General features: G+C 41.6%; 1 protein-coding gene across 6 annotated transcripts in view; it reads left to right on the top strand.

Moving 5' to 3' along the window:
* Positions 1-253: 253 nt before the first annotated feature.
* The window catches only part of FNBP1L (formin binding protein 1 like), a 53,287-nt gene continuing 36,076 nt past the window's right edge, over positions 254-17,464 (top strand). For 2 of the 6 annotated variants that reach the window (XM_040705055.2, XM_015290720.4), the window contains exon 1: positions 254-430. In XM_040705055.2, the coding sequence (XP_040560989.1) occupies positions 407-430 (24 nt within the window). In that variant the 5' untranslated portion in view covers positions 254-406. Of the gene's footprint in view, positions 431-705; positions 940-3,875; positions 3,961-17,464 lie in introns of those variants that run through there. The other 4 variants (XM_040705054.2, XM_040705053.2, XM_040705057.1 and 1 more) reach the window with 3 other exon arrangements.

Below are 17,464 nucleotides of genomic sequence, written 5' to 3'. Positions count from 1 at the left end.
ACGGGCGGCCACCGCCCTCGCGCCCCTTCCCGGCGGCGGGAAGCCGTCCTCGGGCCCCGACCCCTCTCCCCGCCGCCGAGGGGCGCTCCGGGGACCGCCGGGCGCCGCGGGCGGGCGGAGGTCGGGAGGAGCCGGGCGCCGCGCCGGCCGCCGGGCCGCCCTGGGGAGCGGCGCCTCGCCCCGTCCCGCGCCGTCCCCCGCCGCCTCGGCCGGGCCCGCCCCTCTCCCAGTCTCCTCCGCGGCTCTCCTCCCTGAGCCAGGCGGGGCCGCAGCTCGCCGCGACGCCGTCCGCGCTCCGCCGCTTCTCGCCTCTCCCCGCTGATCCGGGGCACCGCCGCCGCCCGGCGGGACTCTCTCCGGTCGCCGCCGCCCGACCTCGATCCCGGCCGCCGCCCGCGGAGCCGCCATGAGCTGGGGCACGGAGCTGTGGGTGAGTCCCGGCTCGTCTCATTGTGTCTGGGATCCGCCGCCTCCCCTCGTCTGCCGCGGCGGTTTCCCCGGGGGCGCGGAGCGGCCGCGAGGCGCTTTGTTCGGCGTCGAGAGCGGGCGGGGCAGGGCCGAGGCGGGCAGGGCGGCTGGGGGGCGCCGGGAAGGGGTAGCGAAGGGGGGCGGGGGGGGGCCGGCGGGAGGTGGGGCGGGCGGGGAGGGGGCGCCGAGGCGGGGCGGGGGGCGCGGGGCTGCGCCTCGTCCGGCTCTGGTGCGCGCGCCGCCCGCGCGGCCATGGCGCTCGGAGAGGGGCCGGGGGCACGCGCCGCTCGGCGGCCGCCCGGGGACCGAAACGGCCGCCTCAGGTGGGGCCGCGCCCCCGCCCGCGCTGAGGGAGGCGGCCGCGCCGTGCCCGGAAAGCACCGAGCGGCTCCGGAGAGTAAATCGCTGCGGGCGGCCCCCTTAATTGGAAGCAGCTCGTGTGGAGCTTTGTCTCTGAGCGCGGCCCAGAACGTCGGTTAACGCCGTATTGTGTTGCCTTTTTTTTTTTTTTTTTTTTTTTCCTTGAATTGCCATTTGCTCGAGGCACGGCGATGCTGCGCTCGCTGTGCCTGCGCTGCATTGGCTCCCGGGACGGCCTGGCCGGGGGGCTGCGGGGCGGCGCCGCGGGTCCGGTGTCGCCTTCGGGTTCCGTCTGGGGCTGGCGGTGAGAGCTGAAAGGATAGGATTAAAGGCGTACCGCGGAGTGTGCTGCCCTGGGTTAAAGGGTGTCTGCTCTCGAAGACCGAGAAGCGCATATGCGCGCAGCCGGGGCAGTTTTACAGCGCTCGAAGCATTGCAGCTTGAGTTCCGTTCGGGATCTCCTGGTTCGGACCTAGCGTCGTCGTTGGCTGTGAAGCTGCGCCCGGCTGCAGCGTCGCGGAGGAGCAGAGATGTGCTCAGCGCCCGGGGTTCCACCGGCCGCGCTGTGCGGGGCTCCTGCGCACGCTTTGCATCTGGCTGGGATTTGTGGGTGAGGTGGGAACTCGGGTAAAGCGCTAGTGAAATACGGACGGCAGAGCTGTAACTAAGCTGAAATGCACGGCTTGTGGTCATTAACTCTAGGGAGTAAAAAGGCTTCTCATGGGCAGCGCAGGTGTGTCTGTTGTTTGTGCCTGTGCCTGCCTCGGGCAGGGGCTCACAGGTTGGTGCTGGGGAGAACATGGAGTGTTTGCCTGTGTGTTGCTGGCCCAGTCCTTTTGGCCGCCTCTTTCATTTCTTTGTTCAGCCGAGAGTGACAGGAAGCAAAACGTTAGCGATCTTGTAGCTAGTTTCACGAGACAATGTTTAAGAAGCACATGCAAAAAGGTGTATTTCAACTTCAGGCTCTGTTTTAATAGCAGACATTTATTTTAGTGTCAGGAAACTACTAGAATTTTATCTAGGATTGTTTTTTTTTCCCAAAGTTGCTAATTTGAATGTGTTGGTTTGAAGAAAGAATGCTCGCATTTTACCTAGGAATATTATACTACTGCTTTTGTTCAAGTAAAATGTAATACCCCTTTTTCTTGGTGCCGGGAGGTGTCTCCATCCCCACCTTAAGGAACTGCGTGCCGGGTGGGCTGTTTGTAAGGGTGTGCTGACAGCATAGGTTTTACATTTATGTGCACCTTTTAAATGGGTCTCTTTTATTTCAATTTTATTATGCTGTTTGAAAAATTATATCTTAGAACTGTAAAATTATTTTCTTGGCTAGAAAAATGGTCCCTGTTTCTTGTACTGATTGCAAGGAATATAAAAGAATTCTTTTGGCAATTAGGCAAATAGTTTTGTTTTTTTTTTTCTCCAGATTAAAAAAAAAATGTTCTTATTAAAAATTAGATTCTGTTTAGTCTAAAAACACAAGGAAAGTCAGTGTTTTTGAGCTTTGAAGACAGAGCTGCAAAGGAAGTGCTTGTATTACTACAGCCTTCCCTTCCCCCGCCCCCGCTGCTGCCCCCAGCACAGCACTTGGCAGCGGGCTGCTCGCACCTCTGGCACTGCAGGTCACCGTGCAGCCTGCAGCTCCCCTCGTAGTGCCGGCACCCATGCTTACACGATGCAGTTGGTCAGGTTAATGATCTAGATGGCAGCTTTTCTAACTGTTGCACAAACGTTTGCAAACAGGTATATAGGCAAATAAGCACCGTGGGCTTCACTTACACGTTGATGATTTTGCATCAGGCTCTTCTATATCTCTGTGCAGATTGTTAGTATTTGATGCTGATTTGATGTTCTGATATGTTTTTGATTTCTTTATTAGTGGAGTCTCTGTGCGACTTTATAAAAAGTAAGAAGTGTATGTGAATATTCAGGGAGAAACTGGTATCCAGGAGAGGATCTAGGGGATTAGGAAAAGCAACTTATGTCCAGTACTTATGTGGTACTTGGTTAAAATGGCTCTTTGAGGTTAAAATGCGGCATGTGCTACTTTTATTTGAACTGTCCTCTGTGGTTATGTTAGGGACATGGCGATGGATAGATGTGCTTTGGTTTGCCAGTATTTCCTAGCTCTTAAATTCCATAGGTATTTCATGTGATAGATTATTGGGCTTTCTGCCTCCAAAGCAGCTATTTTTATAAGTACACCACTGCTCTCTGACACAGGTGTGCAGCGGCTGACACCACTGTGTTCTGTGTAGGCTGAAGCATTGGAGCTCTCAGTATGTCTTAGCAGAACAGCATCTTCCCTCTTGTGTTACTGCTTCCAGGTATGAATGTATTCGTTTGGTAGTGCTGGGTAAAATCATGTGAACCAATAATAATAAAATGAACGTTGATTTGCTTAAGCCATTCTGTTGTTGGAATTCTGTCACTTTGTTTTTCATTTTTTTCTACACTGTGTGGAAGATGTTCCCTTTTTACACCTTTTTTTGACACAACAAATTTTGATGAGTTTTGAAGGTATTGTTTCACAGGGAGTTTTTTTCTTTTTGGCTCGTTTATCTTTGCGGTCACTCTGCATTGTATGCTTTATGATATGTTCACATTAAATCCAAGGTACTTCAGTGGGCTGCTTTGTGTGGCAGTCTTCTGTTGGCGGTAGGAGACAGCATTGAGAACGAGGAGGTCTTGGCTCTTGGTGTCTGTCATGCAGCTGAAAGTAGATTTTCTGTGGCTGGACTCCTGTGCTCTTAAGGTTTTCTGTGTGCAGTACTTCATTTTTTCATAGGTGATAATTGTAAAGCAATAATCATCTGATGAAAGTGAGTTCATAATAGCAAAGCATCACATCTGTACTTTGTTGGTAGTAAAAAAAAAAAAAAAAGACTTGCTGCTGTTCATTTAGATACACCTTTCAGTGTTTTAGCTTTTAAATAAGCTTTTTTTTCTCCCCCAGCATATTATGCTTGTGATTGCCTTGTGGGCATGCAGAGGGTGCACGTGTTGAAGTCCTGGGCAGGCTGGGGTGGTGTCCCGGACTGATTTCTGTCAGAGCACTGCATATCAAAGGCAGGAATAGATAAATGGAACTAAAATTGTTTTTGGCAGATTGAAGCTTTCGGAATAGAAATGGTGAGTTGTGATTTGTTGAAGAATCTCTGCATTACAAGCCTCTCCTCTGTGTGTGTGTTTCTGTACATCTGGAGTTCTTGCGATGGGCATGAAATGTGCAAGTAATATTAACATAGATTTAACAAAACGTATGTGGTTATTGTCATCTTGGGTTTTGGCTCAGTTCAGCTGAACGTCCATTGCATTTGTTTTGGCATGGAAGGCTCTCTGTGCTCTGAGACTGGAGGGTGGCTGGTAATGAAATTCTTGGCTTAATGAGTGGAAGCAAGCGAAACTCAGTGTGTGATTGGCACGTTTGTTATTGAAGTAAGTTCCCTGGAAATTAATTAAAGAGGTTAGTGCTGCCTCCTGACAAATGAAAAATAAATCAGAAGGGATGTTTTTCAGCTTTGGATGCACATTCTGTATTTGGAGCCTCTGTGAAGCCCTTGATAGCAGTTGGCAGGAGAAGAGGTGGAATGCCATGTCAGAGCGTTTCCAGTCTGTAAAACCAGTCTAGCCATCTGTTTCTCACCTCTTGATAAATATTTAAAGCAGAAGTTTTGCTGAGGGCTTTTGTGCCCTTAGATTTTATAAGTTAAGAAAACAGCTACTGAAGATTTAATGATGCTGTTGTTGTGAGCTCCCTGGGGCCAGAAGCACATCATCTTTTGTAATGAAGGAACGACCGGCATCATAGGGTACTGTTTTAGAAATTAGTTACATTTGACCAAAGAAAGATCAAAGTGTATTTGATGATGTGCTCTTTCTAATGGTCCCTTAAACATCATCCCTTCCGTGCCTGCTATTTACTAAAATAGTAAATTATGTCTGTCGCAGCAGTAGATTTTCAAAGCTTTTGTTTTTATTTTTTTTCTTATGCTTTCAATGCCCATTTCATACGTTGTTTGCCACTTTTTCGATCATCTATTTGTGTAGAAGAGGTTAAGTTATATGGCTATGCTGTCTAATCTTAAATGTCACCAAGTTACAATGTCACAAATTAAATGGAAGACATCAACAGAATGTAAGTATGAAAAAATTGACGTCAAAAATAACTGTTATGTTGCATATTTCTGTTCTGATAGTTTCTCGTAGGAAAACTGGTTTTTAATCTCATTAAAAGTTTTAGTTTGTGTTTTAATAACAATTTGATACTAAGAAACCTTTCTGTGTGGTTATGTAGTCACTGAATTGTTAGTACTGCTAATTTGTTTTAGCAGCTAAAAAGAACCCAACCCATTGGAAATAATTCTACATTGCAGGCCATATTCTATGAGGAAATTCTTCTGTGGTTTTGAATCTTAATGTTTCACAAACTGGTTTTCCAACATGGCAACATGTTCTGTGTTTAAGATGATACTCTGTTTAATATGTAGATGTTTATGAGAGGAAACTTGTTGTTTTTCTCAGATTTCTTCTTTAATCCAAAAGGTGCAAGCAGTTCTCCCATTGAATTCAGTGTTGTTGCTCACATGGTCTGTAAGCGTGTGCAAGGAGTGTGTGCTGTGGCTGAAGGACCGAATGGAAACCGTTGTCCAGATGCATGAGAGGGACGTGCGTTTCCTCTGTCATGGGTGAGGTGCTGCGTCACCTCTGTGAGGTGACTGTTTCACAGGGAGGTTGTGCAGCTTATCTCATGCTTGTGAAGACCTCTGTGATTTCCAAGTGGAAAGTTACGTAAGGGTTGAGCGGCTGGTTATTGGGCGTGTGGGTACCTCAGGCTCTGGAATGAAAACAATTGTATTGAGTTTTAGTTAGAAATAATATTTGTCTTTATTTTTCCAGCAATTGTCTGGTTCCTAAACATCTGACCTTTTTACTGGTTTTTCCAGGAAGGGGTGAGTCACTGTCTTGAGACTTTATCAGTTTGGCTTTCATGTTGAACATGCTTTAATTTAAGGAAGCGTACGTGTTTGAGCCCCCGAGTATCTGTTTGGATAGCTTTTTTTTTTTTTCAGTTCTGAAAACTGTTTATCATCTGATACCTATTAAAGTGGCATGTATTTTTTATTTATGGCCTCATTTCTACATGTACTGGGAAATATAAATGCTCTTCAAGGAAGTTCTTACAAAGATACTTGGGTCTTCTTTTTTAAAACCTATGGAGTATCCTTATTCATAGCACAGGTTATGGAAGTTGCCTGTATCATAAACCCAAATGCCAGCAGTTTGATTTCCTCAGCGGGAAGGCAGGAGGTTGTTTAGGATTACCAGTTTTTTTTTTTTTTTTTTTATCTCAGCCAAGCAAAAGATTTCTTTAAAGACTGTACCTGGCAGAACAGTGCCTGCAACAAGATTGCTTGGAGCCGCGAATCCGTCAGAACTTGAGGTGGGAAAAAGTGTGAATAGAGACAAGGCTGTTAGCGTGCGTTCAGGTTTCTCTTCTTGGTGAGGGGTGACCAAGTAGGTCTGAGGTAGGCTCTGAACAGCTCGCAATAGATACTCAGAAGCAGAAGGTTTGTATTAATGTTTCTGTAGCACCAGTGACAGCTCTATAGACACACCAAAATAAAATGTAGTGCCATGGGAAAATGTTGCAAGTTTGTGTATGTAAATTAATTCATATACTGCATCAACCTAGGTGAGACCCTGTTAATAATACTGTGGTTAAGTACTTAAGGCCTTAAACTTGCTGAGCAGTTTTTTAGCATGCTTAGTGAAGCCAGTAATTGAGTAATGCAGTAATGGTTTTATGGAGGGAACGTTCTGCAGCACATTTCAGATTGAGTGTGCATTGTTTGTAGAGCACATGCGTACTTTTCCAGCAGCTTGAATATTTTTGGTAGAAAAAGAATCCCCGAAGTCCAAATGTGATCAGCTTTTTCCTTGTGTTGGTGAACAAATTGTTCAGTGAAGGCTGAAATTCCAATCGGCTTGTTTCATTCTGCCTCTAGTGACTCTACGTACCCCAGTCTCAGAGCTCTCTTGGCAGAACGCTTTATAGGTTCATCCTCGGAAGCGTGTCAGTGTTTCAGCTGGTTGGAAGGAGAAGGAAAAAGAAGTACAATAAACCAGAAGGTTTTCATTAAAATGCTGACCCTTTGCACAGACTTTGTTCGTAGAATTATCTGCAATAGAATTGTTAGTCTGGGTTGCTTTTTCTTTTCCCACTACAGGCTCTGTTGTAAGAAGAGCAGTAGCAGTATAGTATTTCTTGCTAGGTGATGAGAACAGCTTTAATTTCCAGTGTAATTATTTTTCTGCTTTATTATTAATACTCTTAGCACTAAAGTTTGAAATACTTGCTCCTTTACATTTTCTTTGGTCAGAACTCATCTTCTGCTCTGTAACTAAAAAAGGCATTAAGCTGCTTTAACTACTTGCTGGAATTGTGCTTTGCACAATTATACAGTGTTGTGTTACGTCTTTCAGAGGAGAAACGTCATCTTACGGGCTTGAAAAGCCTTTGAAACTTGAATTTTTCTTGGACTTTAATGCAGACCTCTTGTGGTAGTCTTGGGTGGGTAAACTTATTTTCTATCTGTTAATTAGGTTGTAGAACTGGAATAAAGTTTGACTGCATTAAGTTATTATTGCAACAGTATCTTCATTTGTATAATACTTCAAGGTTATTTAGTGTGTAAGTACAAAATAATACAATGTTTTTAAATGTCATAAGCAAAACTGAAAAGTAGCAATTTCTAGCAACTTCCTCCTTGTTATTTGCCAGACCGCCTACATGAAGTAACCATTTAAAACTCTTCATTGTAAAGCAGAATTCCGTCTAAGCTACCTGGCTAGCTTTTGTCCAAAAAAGCTGTGTCTGTTTTGAAAGAAATGTATTTGCAATATTTGATCAAATGTCACTTGAATGGGTAATACCTGCTGTACACTAACAAGAAGGTTCACCATCTGATCATGGTAGTTATTCACGCAATGCTTACTCTTGTGAAGTATTTGCTCAGGAGGCAGCTACTTGTCACTGGCTGCTACACAAGACCTAGTGCTGCGTGCTTTTTTTTTATAGTTCCATATTAGATAAACAATATTTTTTCAGCATCGGGCAATGAAATGGCATTCCCTTGATTCATGTTTGGAGCGTTAACTATGTGCTGAAGAGCTTCTAAAATGTAACAGCAGTTGCATTGGATGGCCAAGAGGCAATCTTCATTTTTTGCAATATTTAATGGAACCAGATGTGTGTGAGGGTGATGAAGGAGAGTGTGTCTCTCAGGTCTTTATCTCAGCATTTGAGTTCTGGTGTCTTTCTTATACACAGTGGGTGCCTGACTCAGGTGAATGTGAAAACCTCTCTCTGTAAACTCTGGTTTTGCAAAGTGACTGAAGGAGTTTAAATGCATGGAATATTCTTGCTCATTTATTTTCCCCAGGTGCTTGATTTTTTTTTTAACTTTTTTTTTCCCCAAAGAAGCTAAAAAACCTGTTAGTTTTCTAATGATGTTTTCAAGTAGTTATTTGATGTAGGTGGCATTAAGGTATTTTTGTAGCTACGAGCAGGAAAATAATTGATATGTGTGAATCAAAGACATTATCTTTGCTGTGCTACAGTTTGATTTCTCTGCGGTAGAGGAATATTCAGGTATGGGAAATTTTAATACTTAATGTCCAAGATTTTTTTCCTGTTATAAATGTATAAGTTGTTCCTGTTTTAGCTGCCAGTTATGACATCTAATTGTCTTGAATTTTTTTTTTTTTTTTGGCTACTTATATGAAGTCATTCACCGTTAGGGAAATATTTAGGATGTTTGACATTTTTAATCAATATCTGAGGTGTGTTTAATCTTGTTTGTTTAGTTGATGCCTGAAGCCATCAGTGACACAGTGGATTTGAGTTGTGCGGTGCTCCACAGAAGCACAGAGCTTCCCCATCCCCAGTACAGTTACTGTGGAGTTTCAGCAGAAGATGGTTCAGTTGCTGGTCATGCCAAGTGACAGAGCAGGACTAGATGCGTGCAGCGCGGTAGACACTGATGTCAGGATAGAAGGCAGGTGCACAAGTTAAAGAGTTAAAGGTTAAGCCCTTGCTTTATAAAGGGTACAATGCAATAAAATGGAATGGCTGATAAGAGATTGTACACATTATCTGGATTTTACCAAAACGTGTTTTATCTTAGTTTTTCCCTGAAAATGAGTTCAAGTCCATGATTAGTGAATGGAACGCTCAATAAAGGTCCATTAATAAGGACTGATAGAAAAACTGTAGTTCTGAAGAATCAAGATTTCCCTCCCCTCCCTTAGATCTGCTTTTATTTAGGTACTAATAGTGCTGATACTTGCCTGTATACTTAATTGCACCATTGTTTGTTCTTTTTATAAACAAAAGTCTTGCAGGATCAGTGGAACACCTGGCCATTTTTGAAAGTAAGTGTTATATATAAGGAACTTCTCAGAACAGGTATTTTTTCGGGGAGGGGATGATTGGAAAACTAATGAAACCTGAAGATACTGTAGTGATGTTGCAATAACAATGGATTCTTCCAGGTGATCTTACAGAAGGGTCTTTTATTTTTCCCCTTGCTCAGCCCCCAAAATGGGCTCCTGTGGTAAAATATGCAATATATTCTGAGCTACCACTTTGCATCTGAGTTTCCTGGCTCTACCTGTAGGTTGTGGTTGTTGCACTGCATTATTTAAATTGACAAAAATTGCTGATGTTTTATTATTTCTGTGTATTATTGCGGGATCTCATTTCAGGCTTATGAGCTTTGATTGTTGGAAGCTGTGATTTAATAGGATGTGGATATAAGTTTGTACTTGGAATTTGTGTGATGAAAATTGTACTTTCTAAGTATTCAGAATTAACCTCATTTAATGAAAAGTTTATCTTAATAGCTGTGATTTTTTTTTTTTTTTTTTACTGTCTGGGGAAATCATTAGACAGTAGACAGTGACATTTGAGATCCATGCAGTATGATCAAGAAGGTGCTTATTTATTTGAAGGAGAGGAAGAGTGAAATTCCTGTTGAAAGGAAAAAGAGGGAAAAAATAGTTTCTTAAAGAAAAATAGTAGCTTAGTCAGGAAAATCCAATTGCCTGGGATTTTTGTGCTTCATAAATCAGGCAAGAGAATTGTATAGTGTATAATTCCATGAAACTTCAAATAGAAGTGTCACCATGTGAGTCTAGCCAAAGAATTTTATCAAGTGTCCTCAGTCTTCAGTGTGATACTCAAATATTTATTCCTGTAGCCAGAGGTGTGGTGGTCTGATTTAGTCTTCAGGTTGAGACTAAGGAATTAAGGGCTGGGTGTTATTTGTTTTGTTTTGTTTGATTGCTTCTTTGTTTTGTAAAGGTGGTGAGGCTGAAGTACTTTATCTCCCTGGGTTTGAGACACTATTAAGGAGTTTGTTCCTGATGGTGATCTCTAGTAACAAAAGTAACTTCTTTCTAAAATGACTTTTTAAAAACGTTTTTCCTTTGCTAATGGTCCTGTGTAGTTTGATTCTGTTTCCCAGAACGACACTGCAGTTCTCCAGGGCAGCAGCCCAGCACTTGAGAGAGACAGGCTGGATTCCCCAAGTTTCACTTTTATCTTTTGCATTCCTGAAATGGAAAAAGTGAGATCTGAGTAGCTGTGCATAGTAAGAGGCTTTAGCGAGGAGATGTATCCTACTGGTGGATTGTGGTTGGAGTCCAGTAAATCAGTGAATTGGCTCTGTATGGTAAAACCTTCATAGGTATAACCATATGAAATTATTTCTTATCATCTTGGGAAACTTCCTAGTACTTTGTACTTAGCATTCTAGACTTCTGTCATGCAGACCATCAGACCAAAGTCAAACCTGAAGCCTGTGGCTTCCTTGGCTGCTTTACTTCATTAGGTCGCTGGAAAAGATGCTTCATTTTTTTTGCTGACTTTCGTTCATCTGTGGAAAGAGGATCATGCTCTGGTGTCTCCAGGTTGATGTAACAGTTGTTTGGATGCCATGTGTAATGCTTTAAGAACTAGGAGCACTCATTCTGATAAGAAAACAGTGTAGCTTTTTTACTATGCCACTTCTTCCTTCTCTTGCAAAATACAGTGCATTCTCAATCTTGATAGTAATGCCAGTAGACACAAACGTGCCTTTTCAGACATTAATTTTGCCTTATGTCTATTGTGGAATACTTCCTTTTCAGTTTTAAACATGAAGGAGTGATTCATGCATATTCTGTAAAGTTGTGGCTTGATGCCAGCTGTGATGATGAAATACACAGTAAAGACAGAGCACTTGTGGGCTTTGTTTGTCCTAAAGCAATCAATGCAAAACAGCTTTCATATGGTGTCAGGTTTTCTTCCTCCTTAAATACACGAATTGCCCAGTCAGGTACGTGAGCTAAAAATATATAGCAAAAATGGTTTCTTGCTCTCCAAATCTGTAATTTCAGACAGGATGCATTTTTTTAGGAGTACTTTACCAATTTCTTTCAGTTAGTTACAATTGATTTCAGTTATCTCAGAATAGTGGAGCATGCAGTTAACTACATCTTTTCTTGTGCAGTTGTTTTTGAGCTGTATCTTATAGAGGCCTGATGAGGGCACGTGGAAAGCAAAAGTTTCAGTACTCGCATCACGTGATAAAGGGTTTCAGGATTGTCTTGAGGTTGCATCTTTGGTATATCAGTATTCTGTGCCATAGGATAAGCTAGTGCTGTAGATGTATACAAAGAAATGGCACATACCATATTCTGCACTTTTTTTACTGTGAAATTCTGTTCTTTTTCCTGAAAACAATTTATTTTTGTCTTCGCTTGTTAAAACTACTTAACACTTCAGTTGCCCTGTTTTTTCCTTTGTCCAGGCTATCTTCTTAGGCTCTTTTCATTTATAATCTTTCTCTCTTTAGAGTTACCAGTTTTGTCTCCTGATTAGCATTAACTTTTGCTTTATGAGGAAGGCAGAACACAGCGAAGAGTTGGCCTGACCAGTTAACTGTGAAGAAGTAACGGTGCTGTAAAGTTACGTGTAACAAGGTGTTGTTTTGGTGTACAGCGTGCTCCCTAATGTGTGCAGTTTTCTTTTGGTGTTTGCATGAGCTGTGGTGTATTTTCTGTATTCTATAGCATAAATCACCTGTTGCATGCATCTTCAAGCATTGTTATCAGAGGCTTTCAGTGTTAATATTTCACAGTCTTTCAAAATCAGCAGTTCCAGATGAGGAACATTGGAGTATCCATTGTTTTTTTTTGTTTGTTTGTTTGTTTTTTAGTGGAAAGAATGGTAGATACATTCATAAGGTACTTAATTGTGCAGTTTATGAGTTTAAGTTTTTGACTTAAAACAGGAGTACAACGTTATGAAAAGACATTTCCAGTAATGCCTTAATTAATACTGACGCAGAAGGTAGTAGGTCTCATCAGATTACAGTCACATGGCTGGAAACGGTTTACTGTTTCAGCTGCAGGTAATTTATTTGAATTGTATTTGGTGTGGTGTTACCCTACACTAATATTTGGAATTCTTCATTATATTCTGAGAAAAGTTAACAGTTCAGTTTATTGTTGATTTTGGAAACCGTGACTTGAGATGTTTGCAGTCATCATGAGTAACAAACTTTGAGTCTAGGTGCTTCATATAGGCTTAGTTAAAAGGAGGGTTAAGATATTCAATTTTTGTACCTCAGCATGCTGTTAAAAGACTGAATGGAGCTAGCCGTGTTGACAGCTGAGAACCATAGCAGTTAAATTATTTTTAAAATATTTTAAACCTTGTTGAGTGTATTTTGATAAATAATCTTTCAAATACTTAAAATATTGAGTATTCTGATGAGATTCGTGGGGATGATAGTTCCAAATAACGTACGTGACAGTGTTGTGCTCCTGTGCCAGAGTGCTGTGCAGCTGTCTTTGAGCTCTTTTCTTGTGATTTCCTTACTTCCTTTCCAAGACATTCTCTTTGGAAAAAGTGGGTGCCTGGAGACTGTCTTTAACTTCCCATTAAATGCTGAAGATGCCCTGAACTCAGGTACTGACACAGATGAGAAATGTCTAATTCCGTTTTATTCTGTTTTTATTTGTTTGTTTCTGAAAAGATATGCACGGTTTTTATACAATGATTTGTAATGATCTACAAAATAAACCACATATTAGGGAAAAGTAATTTGCATTCTTTTTCCACTACGTGTGTTTTTTCATTACAAACTGTCAGGCTTTAATCAGTGGGTTGAATGAAAATGTTTTGCCTCCGCAGATAACAAAGCATCAATTTTCAGTGTTTTGGTTGTTGTTTGTTTGAAATCCAGCTCCTTCAGTAAGGAGTTACCATTTCATAGGAGTCTTTGTTTAGAAGTGCTGTAATTCATAGTGACTGTGTTGATCTGCATTAGAAGTATGAGCTATACCTAAAATATGTTGTTGAGCACTGTTTTGTTATTTTGTTCTATTATTTCTGATGTGGTAATACTGAAAAGTTATCAGGAGAGATACTAATTATTTACTACAGGAGCTTTTCTTTTGTGGGTGTCAATAACAGAACAAGCTGCCTTGCACAAAGTATAGAGTTAACTTCAGTGCTTAAAACGTTGCAATTAGATTGCTTTTTCAAAGCATGCACTTTAAAAACCAAAGTAGGTGAGGGATTTAATCATCTTCTCATCTTATATGTAGAACTTAAACAGAGAGGTGATGGAAGAAAAAAATGGCCAAGGTGCTTGCTTCAGCCACAGGTACAAGTACCTGGATTTGATGCTTATTTGTACCTTTTAGTTATCTACTGTATTTCAGTATCAGTATCCGTGTATTTCTCTTAGTTGACGTAGGAAGGGAATAACAGCAGAAGTCAGGCTGCTGCTGAAGAGCTTTTTAATTTCTACTTCTGCTGTTTTTTTGGTCTCTCAAAAATAAATTGACTCTTCGAAAAGGAATGAATGCCATCTGGTGTCACTATTGCCAGATGTGACCCTATCGTTCCGTGTTTACTTCATAGAATGATTTGGGTTGGAAGGGACCTTAAAGATCATCTGGTTCCAAGGCCCGCCATGGGTGGGCTGGACCTGAGCACCTGCAGGGCTGGGGCACCCACAGCTCCTCTGGGATGTGCCGGTGCCTCACTGCCCTCTGAGTGAAGGATTTCCCCCTAACACCTACTCCACGTCTCCTCTGTTTCAGTGTAAAAGCGTTTCTCTGGAAGTCTCCCTTCTGTCCTGAAAGCGATTGCTTCAGGAAACGTTTGTATCTGCAGAAATCTTTGTGCTGATCATGCTGTAGATTTGCCTACTTTCAGTATTGAGCTCCCACAGCTTTGTGGAATGTGTTTTACTGATGTAATTGTTACGCTGAGTGACATAAACAGTATGGAATCAAGATGTTTTGAGCCTGAGTTTTGTGTATATCTTAGACTGAGAAATGCAGTTGTGATGGTTTAAAAACTTTTTTTTCAGTACCCCAAAGTTTGTGCTCTACTTTTGTATTTGCAACTTCAGTGTCTAAATATGCTGTGCTGCAGCTTTTCCCTGTTCTAAAAACGTGGGTCTTCTTACAGAATGCATGGGCTTGCACTTAAGTTATGCCACTGGTCGTGTTCCGCAAAGTTTAAGGTATTTAGCAAGGAAGAACAACAGCTTGTTAACGCAGAAGAGGCATAGCGTTTGTATTATTTGATCTCATAAAATATATTTATATTTCAGTTTTCTGTGGGTAATCTTAATAATGTATTCTGTGTAATGTAGTTTGTGATCCTGAAGTGTCTTACAGTGAAGCGTGAAAGAATGTTGCAGTATGTTTTCTGGGCTCGTATCCTAAAAACTTGGAGTGAAATTGATATGCAACAGAATCGTTTTACGTTGTAACTTCAGTTATCTGAATTGGGAAGCTGAAAAATTCCGTGTCTCTAAAGATGCCAGTAGTGACATCTGTTTTTAATTTAAATTCTTTATTCGGTTATGTTAATGTTATGTGAATTTTGCTTTAGAAGCAATAAGTGCAGTAGCTTCCCTTGTGAAATAGGATATGCATAGGTGGTGGGTTGTTTGTTTTGCAGGGTTCCTCTTTATCTGAAATAATATTTAAAAGAAGATAGGAAGGCTCCAATTTACTGCCCTGTATATCTCCTGTTAAGTATGTGCATCTGGTCTTACAGTCAAGTTTGAGAAACACTTCCTGTTGTTTTCAAAGACATTAATGAAGGCAAAAAGGTGTGCCTTCTCTGTTCTTCCTTTTGAACTCTGGAACGTTCACAGGTGATTCTGAAAGAGAGATTCACCTTAGGACAGAGTGTTGAAGAGAAAATTCTCCTTGTCTGTGGAGCTGACAGACAGCACACGGTGAGTGGGTTAGCAGGCTGGCCTCCTGCTTCTGCGAGCTGTTTGTCTCACCCCTCCTCCGTGATCTCTGATCTTCTGAAGTACTGATCTGTGTCTGCTGCCGTTTAACGGGATGTGGGTCTGCTCGGAACTGCATCTGTGGAGATTTATGCTCTTATCGTTTGCAGCCTTTCATGAGCAACAAGGCTAATAACTGTTAAATGAAATTGGAGAAGTGGTCAGAACTGTGTAAGGGCTATCTTACTCTGATTTAGAAGAGCAGAGATTTACTGACAGTCGATTTAGTACGCTTGTAATTTCTGAATATGAGGAGCAGCAAAGGTGAGGTGTATGCTTTCCTCTTAATGCTGATGTGTACTCATAATGGACTTCTGAACACCTTGTATTCTAGTGGTGTTCACTGCGTTACAATGTGGCTATGATGGCAATTGTGACATTAGTTGAAACAGTTTCTGCTGTGCTAAATTAGGAGTTGCTGTCTGGCTCTCTTGTGCCTGAGTTTGGAAGATTGACATTTGTCTGAAGGTACAATATTCAGTATGTTTGCTGAGCATTTTAATCACATCTCTTGTGTTAAGTGACCCAAAAGTTAATATCGGGATGCGTTCGCTTTGTTTCTGTGTTACAAATTTTATGTTATGTGTTCATAGTTCTTCTACAAACTACTGTTTGTGGGCAGTGCCCTGAAAGGCACTTAAAGGAATTGGTGAGTCAAGATTAACATTCCAAATAAGCTGCACCTTTGTTAAAAATCTGAGGACAGTTAAAAGGGATATGCCTTGCCTTCTGTGCTGAAACTGTCCAGTCAGTTCTGCTGCTCATATCAGTACTTGCCTTGTGCACAGATACTGTTGTGCTGGGTTTATCCTAATTGTCAGAAAGATAAATGATTATGATTGGTGATTATGGTTATGATAAAACATAAACCAAACAATTTATTTCTATTTATTCCACTGAGGTAAGTCTTAAATGTTCAACTTCAAATGCAAAGCACATCAGATTGACTCTTCTTCGTGGGATTTGTGCACCCTACTTGATAAACGCTATCTGGTTTTTATGTCAGTTAAAAATTGTATTTTCAGAACTTTCTAAGTAGCTGAACAGCAAGTAAATATAAGGAAGTGATACTTGGATTACAGGGAAGTTGATACTCTTTCCCTTCTTTTCCCCCTACCCCAGCTGGCAGAGAGTACTTCCTTGTTTTAAATTTGTATCACTTGTTATCACTACATTCTTGGCTTTTAGTGACTTCAGAACTATGGCTCGAAGTTATATGCAAGGTAGTAGTTACTTTACCCATGTCAAACTTTCAGTTCAGTAAAACTTTCACTAAGTAGTGTAAACTGGATTTCATGGTAGTACAGTTGAATGAGCATAAACACAGCTTGTGCAGTGTTGTGTGTGTATGCATAACGGATGGAGCTTACTCGATAAGTAATGGATGTGTCCTGCAAAGCAGTGTTAGGCAGCTGCGTTGCAACGCTGTGAGCAGCAAAACTGGTGATGCTTTTCTTCTGAATTTATGATGTGGGGCACCTTGGTATTTGTAATAATAATCTCATTACAAAACATATATCTTGACCCTGTTGTCTCTTTTGTACTTCTCCCCTTGCCTATTTATTTCCAGGCTAATTACCTTCTCCTTTCAGAAAACCCTTTATGTTTGTAACATGTATACCACTTCCTTCTTTTCTTGACTACACTGTCCTAAATTCACTCCTTACTGTGTGGGGGGAAAAAAGCAGTAGGTCTTCTGTTTGTTAGATGCTGGGCCACGCTGGTCAGAGCAGAATCTTAGGTTAACCCTTCTCTGACGAAGCTGACAGCTGCTAAGATCTCCTTGCTGCTTCCACAAGACTTTAGAAAACTGATCCTTTGGAATGCAAGATTAGTTTGGTAGGTCACATATACAAGAGCTGGAAAGCATGAGGGACTACCTGCTCATTTGGCCTTCTAGGGATGTGTTTTTAATAACATTGTTGAAGTATGTATAATTTTTAGAGGGCTATTTGTTAGTTTTAAACTATCGAAAACTTAAAATTTCATCAGTGGCTCTTGGGAGTATGCTAAATGTTCATGTTGTACTCTGTGGTGAGAACCACGTAACAGCCTTTTCTAACTGAGGAACAAAACGATTTTTTACACAATTTTTGGAAAGACAAAATCTTGCAGCATAGTTTTCCAAGGCAGATATTTGCTTATTTTTTTTCAGGTTGTTTACAGGCTAACATTAATCATGTGGTAGCACACTGGTTTTGTACAACACTGCTTCACCTGAGACCTTGTGTGGCTGTTGGTCATGTAGGAAGTTTAGAAATCTG

Source organism: Gallus gallus, chromosome 8, assembly GCF_016699485.2.
Source record: "Gallus gallus isolate bGalGal1 chromosome 8, bGalGal1.mat.broiler.GRCg7b, whole genome shotgun sequence".
Lineage (NCBI taxonomy): Eukaryota > Metazoa > Chordata > Aves > Galliformes > Phasianidae > Gallus > Gallus gallus.
Note: the sequence above shows the minus strand (reverse complement) of the source record. Positions and strands in the feature narration are given on the sequence as shown.